Below are 10,000 nucleotides of genomic sequence, written 5' to 3'. Positions count from 1 at the left end.
ATAACAAAAAAATAAAAAAAAAAAACAATTAACACCAAAAAAGGCGAAAATGGCGAAAAGAGGCACTTCCTTTTACAGAAGGCATACCAAAAATTAAATTAAAATTTATTTTTCTTAGAAACACAACACTTAGAAACAATTCTTGACCGTTTTCCCCGCAATTCTTTCCTTTAACTCGTTGCCTTAAGCTTGTAAAGCTAAGTGTGCTAAGATTTTACATCTTTTTCTCTGGCCCACTTTTGGTCAATGCCATATGCTATGGCCTTAGGAAACTCCATGCCATCTGAGCGAGAGTGGGTGAGCTGGAAAATGATGATAAAGATAGACTAGACACAATTTAGCTAATTGTGCAAAATTGCATGCAATTCATGGAGAAAGAAGCATGGCCAGCATTCAACGCTACGAAAACAAAAAAGAAAAAAATTGGAAGATGAGCCTGAGCGTTTAAAAGGCAACTAATTAAAACTAAGTGGCTATTGTAGGTTAAAGAATGAGGTGGGAAAAAAACTATACGAAATTGAAATTGGGTTAGAATTTGGTAGAGACATTTTCTTAGTTATGGGTTACAATTTTGGTTTTAAAATTTATGTAAAAAACATTTTTGGAAAATTTTCTTAAGAGACTCTTTGGAGAAAATGTCATCGAAATTTTAGTTAACTATTGGGTTGCCCAAAAAGTAATTGCGGATTTTTCATATAGTCGGCGTTGACAAATTTTTTCACAGCTTGTGACTCAGCTGTTACTTTTAGCTTGCTTTAGAAAAAAAGTGTAAAAAAAGTATATTTGATTAAAGTTCATTCTAAAAAAATTCTAAGCACTTTTTTTCTTAATTTTTTTTTTTAATTACCAAAGATAATGAAAAAAAAAACAATTTTTTTTTTTAAAATTTTCTAAAAAAAAATTTATTCGATTTTTGAATTTAGTTTAAGAAAAAAATTTGCATTTAAAGAAATTTTGTTAAAAATTTTGTATTTGAGAAAATGTTTGCAAATTTGTCCTTTGAGTAAACTTTATCGAAAGTTTTATGAAAAAAATTTTATTGAAATTTTGTATGAAGAGAGAATTTTGTCATGGCAAATATTCCCATCCCATTCGTGGAGCGAATATAGATTCGGATCATTACCTCGTTGCAGAAAATGTTCGCACCCGTTTGAACATGGCGAGGAAAGTACGATCTGACACTGCACGGAAGCTGGACATTGAAAAGCTTCAAACACAACAAATGGCAGCGGCATACTCCAATCGACTGACCTCAACTGCTTGATGAAAGCATTCCTTGTTCCGATGATATAATGGCGCAGTGGCAAACTATTGCCCACTCCATGGAAAATGCCGCGAAATCCGTACTTGGGTACCGGAAGCTTCCTCCAAGAAACCCATGGTACGACCAAGAGTGTCGAGATGGTACTGAAGCCAAGAATGAGGCATATAGAGCAACCCTGCAATCAGTAACAACGCGCCAGATGAAGCAGAGGTATCGGGAGAAAAGGAGAGAGGAGAAATGTCTATTCCGCAAAAAGAAAAGGGAAATGGAAAGACGTGAGTGTGAGCGAATTGAGAGGTATAGGAGTCAGAATGAAGTCCGAAAACTCTACCAAAGAATTGAACATCAAACCGATGGCTTTGGTGGAGGCACATCTTCCTCCAGAGATATAGAAGGAAATCTGGTAACTGACACAGATAACATGCTGAGGATATGGAAAGAACATTTTACCCAACTGCTAGTGTCGGATGTTTGCGGCGAAGAGGATACCGCAGAACCAATCCCTAACGATGGTATATAACGTATACCTCCTAGTCAGAATGAGGTCCAAGTAGCAGTGACCCAACTAAAGAACAACAAGGCAGCAGGAACCGACGGGTTACCCGCTAAACTATTTAAGCTGATAAAGCGAATGCATCAGCTTATCTGCGCAATCTGGCTAGAAGAACGCATACACGATGATTGGAACCTCAGTATACTATGTCCCGTACGCAAGAAAGGAGACAAGACGGAATGTGCCAACTACAGAGATCCAGGTGGCAATGACCCGACTAAATAACAACAAGGCAGCAGGAGCCGGCGGGTTACACGCTGAACTATTTGAGACCGGAGGTGACACGCTGATAAGGCATATGTATCAGCTTATCCGCACATTCCCGATGATTGGAACCTCAGCATACTATGTCCCGTACACAAGAAAGGAGACAAGACGGAATGTGCCAACTATAGAGATCCAGGTGGCAGTGACCCGACTAAAGAACAACAAGGCAGCAGGAACAGACGGGTTACCCGCTAAACTATTTAAGACCGGAGGCGACACGCTGATAAGGCGTATGCATCAGCTTATCTGCGCAAACTGGCTAGAAGAACGCATACCCGATGATTGGAACCTCTGCATACCATGTCCCGTACGCAAGAAAGGAGACAAGACGGAATGTGCCAACTACAGACGAATAAGTCTCCTTCTCATCGCATTTCTCATCGCATACAAGATGCTCTCGAGCGTACTGTGTGAAAGATTAAAACCTACAGACAATGAGATAATTGGGCTCTATCAATGCGGCTTTAGACCTGGTAAATCCACTCTGGACCAGATTTTCACACAGCGCCAAATCCTGGAAAAGACCCGAGAAGGACAAATCAACACCTATCATCTCTTTGTTGACTACAAAGCCGCCTTCGATACTCCTTTACGTTCACAGGTATTTCAAGTCATGTTTGAGTTTGGTATCCCTGCAAAATTAATAAGACTTCGAAGGATGACACTTGCTGATACGCGTTCCTCCGTAAGCATAGGGCTTGCATATACTCGGAAAGCCTGTCGGAAGGCCGGGGTGGTGTTTATATCCAAGCCCGGCAAGGCAATTTGTGCGACACCAAAGGCCTACAGACCCATAAGCCTTACGTCCTTTCTACTCAAAACCATGGAACGTATTGCGGACACCAAGATAAAGAGTATGACATCCAGAAAACTGCTCAAACACAAACAGCATACCTATGCACATGCACGAGGTTGTGCATAAAATAGAAGAATCCTTCGATGCCAAAACATACACCCTTGCGGTATGCATTGACATCGAGGGGGCTTTTAACAATGTGCGGACCGACACACTGATCCAATCCACCCTTACCGGGTGGACCTGGTACTGGTCTAAGCCTAAGAAAAAGGTGGATAAATTGTGTGCCCCATGGCATAAATATAAGGGAGAATGTGGCACAAGGCTCGCCACAGAGACAATTTTATCGTCACTCCTATGGGTGATCACCATAAGTGACCTATTACGCATGCTGACTGAGGAGGGATTTGAACCCGTCTACAACGCAGACGTACCGGTAGGACACGGTCCTTAGAGACTGGATAAATCATATGCTAGGTACAGGTGGATAAATTGTATGTCCCATGGCATAAATATAAGGGAGGATCTGGCACAAGGTTCGCCACAGGGGACCATTTTATCGCCACTCCTATGGGTGACCACCACAAATGACCTATTACGCATGCTGATTGAGGAGGGTTTTGAACCCGTCTTTTATACGGACGATGATATAATACTTCTAAGTGATAAGGATCCGAACGAGCTATGGAGAAGGAATGAAAGGGTCTTGCATATGGCATATGACTGGGCTAGACCCAGAGGTCTGAATGTTAACCAGAGAAGACTGAAATATTCCTATTCACGAGGAAGACGAGGTGGGCCAATTTAAAGCACCACGTTTTCTCAGTAAGACGATTTTGATATCTGACAAGGTCAAATACTTAGGTGTGATCTTGGACAGGAAACTGAATTGGAGGTGTCACATTCAGGAGCCTACTGAGAAGGCTCACAGATGTTGGGCACTATGTAGACGGGCGGTAGGCTCGAAATGGGGCCTTAATCCGAGGATAGTCCACTGAATCTACAGGAGCGTGATTAGACCAATAATTTCTTCCGCCTCAGTAGTTTGGTGGACTGCTATGTTCAGGTTCAGAGAACATGTTGTCTTGATATTGGGGGAGCGATTAGCACCATCCGACCCATTGACATGCAGATTAATTCTGAGGCATCCACTGCGGTTAAGAGATTTAAGGCGATGAGAGAATGGATTGAGGATGGGAGCTGCTCATACTATCGCGGTATAATCGAGGCGACGATAGGAAACCTGGAAAAATCCACATCGTGCCGGGTGTCGGGCCATAATAGAGTAAGGGAAAATGAAATGGCAGACAATTTGGCGGTGAAGGCCAGAGGACTGCCGGAAGGAAGGGAAGCGGTTTCCAAACGTATACTTGAGAGGAACCTTGAAGTCGAGTGCGAGGCACTGCTGCCATCGGCACAGTCTTGGATTGACGGAACCCTAGAATTGCCCATCTGGAAGATCATGTCACACGGATGGATCAAAGCTAGAGGAAAGAGGGGGCCTGGGGGCTTTTATTGAGAACCCAGGGACTGACATCTATTTTAGACTGCCTGTCCATAATACGGCCCCGCAGGCGGAGATCCGGACGATCACGAAATGGACGTCGAGTGTAAACATCTTTGCAAATGCAAATCTTAAATTTTGCCCATGACCATGCCACTATCCAAGATAACTTCTCACATATCAATGAATGCAGTCCGATTCAAGTATAAGCTCAATGATAAAGAGCCTCCATTTTAAAGCAGAATCCAAACGACGTGCCGCAGTGCGACACCTCTTTGGAGGGAAGTTTTTACATGGCATAATACCCCACAAATGTTGCCAGCATTAGGAGGGGAATACCGCCGCTGGAAATTTTTTGCCGATGGTCTCACCCGGATTCGAACCAGGCGTTCAGCGTCATAGGAGGACATGTTAATCTCTCTTATGGACAGACAAATGGCTATTAGGGCAATAACAACCAGAACGGTAAGGTCACGAACAGTTCTGCAGTGTAAGAAGGCGATTAAACCTTCTCTGAGGATGGCAAAATCCGCATAGTTTGGGTGCTGGGCTAAACGGAGTAAGAGGAAATGAAAGGACAGACGATTAGGCCGTGAAGGCCAGAGAACTGCCGTCGATAAACTTGGCTAACCCGAAGCCTTTCGGGTCGACGCAAACCTATTGAAGGGCGTGGGGACGATGTGCATGTAACCCTGTGGAACAGCGAAACGGTCGGTAGGACAGCGAAAATCCTATGGGGGGATCCAGATTGTGAGAAGGCGAGGCTATTACTGAAAGCAAGTAAGAAGGAGGTCAGTATAGCTATGGTATCATAACGGGACACATAGGACTAAGAGCCCACTTATATAAAATCGGTGCGGCAAGTGATAGCAAGCGTAAGGCATATAGGGAAGATGAGGAGACGTTGGAGCATTTCCTTTGTCATTGCCCGGCTTTCGCGTCCAACAGATACCGGAACTTAGGTGGAGACACAATATCAGACATGAACCAACTTAGGGGGTGGTATTGAAAACAATTAAGGATTTTGTAAGAAGCCACGGAATTCCTTACATAAAATTTTCTTTTTAAAGGTTACTTAAAATTTTTTGAGCGCAAAACAAGCCGATTACTGGCTTAGGTGTATGTCCATAGTGGAAGGGGCGGATTAATATCTGCACCCTCTTTTCAGCCTAGCCTAAACTAGTGAAATTGCCTTATAATTTTGACTTGAGATAAAATTTCATTGAAATTTTGACTTCAGAAAAATGTTTTTAAAAAAATTTCTTTGCAGAATATTTTATAGAAAAGTTTCCTTATTAAGACTTTTGCCTTAAGGAAATTTTCACTGAAAACTTTATAAAAAAATCATTAAAAATTTACACCGGTATTCATAAAACTTTATGAGGATTTAATATTGAATTTTTTTTTTAAGATATCCTTATAGAACTGTCAAATAACCCTATATTAAGCCTTCTTTAAGTTTTTTGTATACGGCCATTATTCTTTCCAATTTTTTTTTATTTTCCTTTCCCCAAAAAACTATCTCCTCAAAAAATGTTTGCATTACCATTAATGCTCATTCCCTTTGTCTCTTTTTGTTTCTTTGCATATTCAATAGTGGCTCTGACATCGTACAAAGGTTCGCAGACAAATATTGAGTTGACACCGATACTCTCGGTTGGCATATTTGTGGGCATATTGGTTGCCATAGTTTGCATTGGCATTGGTACAATTGCCGCATTGAAGATACGCTCGCACAAACAGCAACAGAAATATCAACATCAGAATCAGAGATTCTCACGTCCTGACAATTTGCAAATTAAGGATAAAAGCTCATTGCCATTAAGTCATACCGAAGACTCTAGATACGATGAGAAGAAGAACGACGAAAAGAATCCAGATGTGGTGCCCTACAAAGAAGGTAAGTTGCATTTGCCATAAAGGGGGAAGGAGAGGAACGAAGATCCACATTTTTGCTTACTTTGAACCTTTACACACGGAACACAGCTACAAAACGCAATGAGCATTTGCAGGCTCATGGCAAATTTTTGTCAAAGTTTTATCATTAAGGCTGGCATGCAACAAACAGCCAAAGGGCAATGAATTAGGACCGATTGTAAACATTACAAGAAAATAAGGAGAAGCAAACATGTTGAAAAGATTGGACAGACACCAGAAAAATGGGCAAATGGACTGACAGACAAAGAGTAAAAATAACAATCAGACAGAGACAGAGTTAGATAGAAAGACAGGCCGACAGATAGACAGACAGACGAACAAACAGACAGACAAACAGACAAACAGACAACAGACAAACAGACAGACAAACAGACAGACAAACAGACAGACAAACAGACAGACAAACAGACAGACAAACAGACAGACAAACAGACAGACAAACAGACAGACAAACAGACAGACAAACAGACAGACAAACAGACAGACAAACAGACAGACAAACAGACAGACAAACAGACAGACAAACAGACAGACAAACAGACAGACAAACAGACAGTCAAACAGACAGACAAACAGACAGACAAACAGACAGACAGACAAATAGACAGACAAACAGACAGACAGAGAGACAATAAATAGACAGACAAACAGACACACAAACAGACACACAAACAGACACACAAACAGACTGACAAACGGACTGACAAACAGACAGACAAACAGACAGACAAACAGATAGAAAAACAGACAGACAAACAGACACACAAACAGGCAGACGGACAGAAAGACAAACAGACACACAAACAGGCAGACGAAAAATCATTCAGACAAACAGACACACAAACAGGCAGACGAAAAGTCATTCAGACAAACAAAAATTTAGTTTTAGATACTTTTTCATTAAAATTTTGTTTAAGAGAAGATTTTATGCAAATTGGTTTGGTGTTTAGGAAAAATTTCTTAAAAATTTTGTCTTTCAAGAAAATTTCGTGGATTTTTTTCATTGAAATGTTGCCGGTAGTGAAAATTTTATGCGAATTGGTTTGGTATTTAAAAAAAATTTTATGGAAATTTTGTGTTTATGGAAAATTTCATGGAATTAGTATGTAGAGAAAATTTCATAAAAATTTTGTCTGTAGAGGAAATTTCATGAAAATTTTTTTCTGTACGAAAATTTTATGGAAACTTTGTCGGTAAATAAAATTTCATGGAAATTTTGTCTGTAGAGAAATTTTATACAAATTTTGTCTGTAAAGAAAATTTTGTGTAAATTTTGTCTGTAGAGAAAACTTTATCTGTGGAGAAAAATTCATAGAAATTTTTACTTAGGACTGCGAATAAACGAATGATTTCGAGCTATGAAAACATGGTTTTAGTACTCTTCAAAAGAATCTACAGAGAATGGTTAAGTGGACCTTAAAGTTGGAGCTTAATAATGGTGAAGGGCCAATGTGGCATATTCTTTATTTTGCACTCATTCGCACCCAAGGCACCAAGTAAACAGATCCATTGTAAGAGTTATCAAGACGTATATTCGCATGACAACATTTCCATATATGTCGGAACATAAAATTGTTTTCAAATTATTTCTAAAGACCAAATTTGTTCTCTAAAGGAAATTTTCATCAACGTTCATATAAACACAAAATTTCCATGCAATTTTCTCCAACGATCAAAATTTTATGAAAATTTTTCTTAAGACAAAATTAAATTTTAAAATTTTTCTAGGGACAACATTTGCATGAAGACTTCTCTAAAGACACAATGTCTTTAAAGAAAATTTCCTCCATATTTTGTTTTTAGGGAAAATTTCATTTTCTTTGGAGAAAATTTCATATATATTTGGTTTTTTGGAATAATTTTTAGAAATTTTGTCTTAAGAGAAAATGCCATGAATTCATATTTAGAGAAAAATTCATGGAAATTTTGTCTTCAGACAAAGTTTCATGGAAGTTATATCTATAGCAAAAGTTCATAGAAATTTTTTCTCTAGTAAAAATTTTATGGATATTTAATGGAGCAATTTCCACGAAAGTTGTTTTGTGTTAAAGGAAATTTCATTAAAATATCGCCTGCAATTTCATAAATATTTTGTCTGCAAAGAACATTAAGCGGAGTTTTTTTCTTTAGTAAGAATTAAGCGGAAATTTTGTCCATAAAGAAAATTTTATGCAAATTTTGTCTTTAGAGAAAATATTATGGAAATTTTGTCTTTGGAGAAAATTTCATTAATATTTGTAATATTATGGAAATTTTTTTCATTAGAGAAAATTTTGTGAAAGCTTTGTTTCCGGAGAAAATTTTTTGCAAATCTTGTCTCTAGAGCAAATTTCATGGAAATTTTATCTACAGAGATAATATCATTGAAATTTTGTCATTAGAGAAAATTTCATGAAAATGTTGTATTTAGAGAATATTCCATGGAAATTTACGTCGTTTTGGCGTCTTTCATTCTTAAGAACAACCTTTATTTCAATCTTGATGGTTTTCCTACTTTGATGTCGTCATAACTCTTATCTTTTTACTTGGTACATTGAGTGCTGCTTGGTATGAGTGCTGATTAGTAATTGCAATATAAAACATACGCCACATTGGCCCCATCTTCATACGATTGGAATGGAATGGTTTTTATACCCACCACCGTAGGACGGGGGTTCATTTTGTCATTCCGTTTGCAACACATCGAAATATCCATTTCCGACCCTATAAAGTATATATCTTCTTGATCAGCGTGAAAATCTAAGACGATCTAGACATGTCCGTCCGTCTGTCCGTCTGTCTGTTGAAATCACGCTACAGTCTTCAAAAATAGAGATATTGAGCTGAAACTTTGCACAGATTATTTGTTTGTCCATAAGCAGGTTAAGTTCGAAGATGGGCTATATCGGACTATACCTTGATATAGCCCCCATATAGACCGATCCGCCGATTTAGTGTCTTAGGCCCATAAAAGCCACATTTATTATTCGATTTTCCTAAAATTTGGGACAGTGAGTTCCGTTAGGCCCTTCGACATCCTTCGTCAATTTGGCCCAGATCGGTTCAGATTTGGATATAGCTGCCATATAGACCGATCCCCCGACTTAGGGTCTTAGGCCCACAAAAGCCACATTTATTATCCGATTTTAATGAAATTCGGGACAGTGAGTTGCGTTAGGCCCTTCGATTGGTTCAGATTTGGATATAACTGCCATATAGACCGATCCTCCGACTTAGGGTTTTAGGCCCACAAAAAGCCACATTTATTATTCGATTTTGATAAAATTCGGGACAGTGAATTGTGTAAGGCCTATCGACATCCTTTATCAATTTGGCTCAGATTGGTCCAGATTTGATATAGCTGCCATATAGACCGATCTCTCGATTTAAGGTTTTGAGCCCATAAAAGGCACATTTATTGTCCGATGTCGCCGAAATTTGGGACAGTGCTTAATGTTAGGCTCTTCGACATGTTTATGCAACTTGGCCCAAATCGGTCCAGATTTGGATATAGCTGCCATGTAGACCGATATCTCGATTTAAAGTCTTGGCCCCATAAAAGGCGCATTTATAATCCGATTTCACTGACATTTGACACAGTGACTGATGTTCGGCTTTTCGACATCCGTGTCGTATATAGTTCAGATCGGTATGAGGTATATGAGTATAAGGTATGAAATTTTCATCGAATTTTGATGA

At 39.2% G+C, this 10,000-nt stretch overlaps 1 protein-coding gene across 1 annotated transcript in view; it reads left to right on the top strand.

The window, feature by feature from the left end:
* Positions 1–10,000, top strand: part of LOC106093703 (hemicentin-1) — a gene marked incomplete in the record, with an annotated part of 778,578 nt that overhangs the window by 758,842 nt on the left and 9,736 nt on the right. Inside the window, 1 exon segment of the mRNA XM_059361772.1 lies at positions 5,982–6,284. Coding sequence (XP_059217755.1) covers positions 5,982–6,284 — 303 coding nt within the window.

Source organism: Stomoxys calcitrans, chromosome 2 (genome assembly GCF_963082655.1).
Source record: "Stomoxys calcitrans chromosome 2, idStoCalc2.1, whole genome shotgun sequence".
In the NCBI taxonomy this organism is placed as follows: domain Eukaryota; kingdom Metazoa; phylum Arthropoda; class Insecta; order Diptera; family Muscidae; genus Stomoxys; species Stomoxys calcitrans.
Note: the sequence above shows the minus strand (reverse complement) of the source record. Positions and strands in the feature narration are given on the sequence as shown.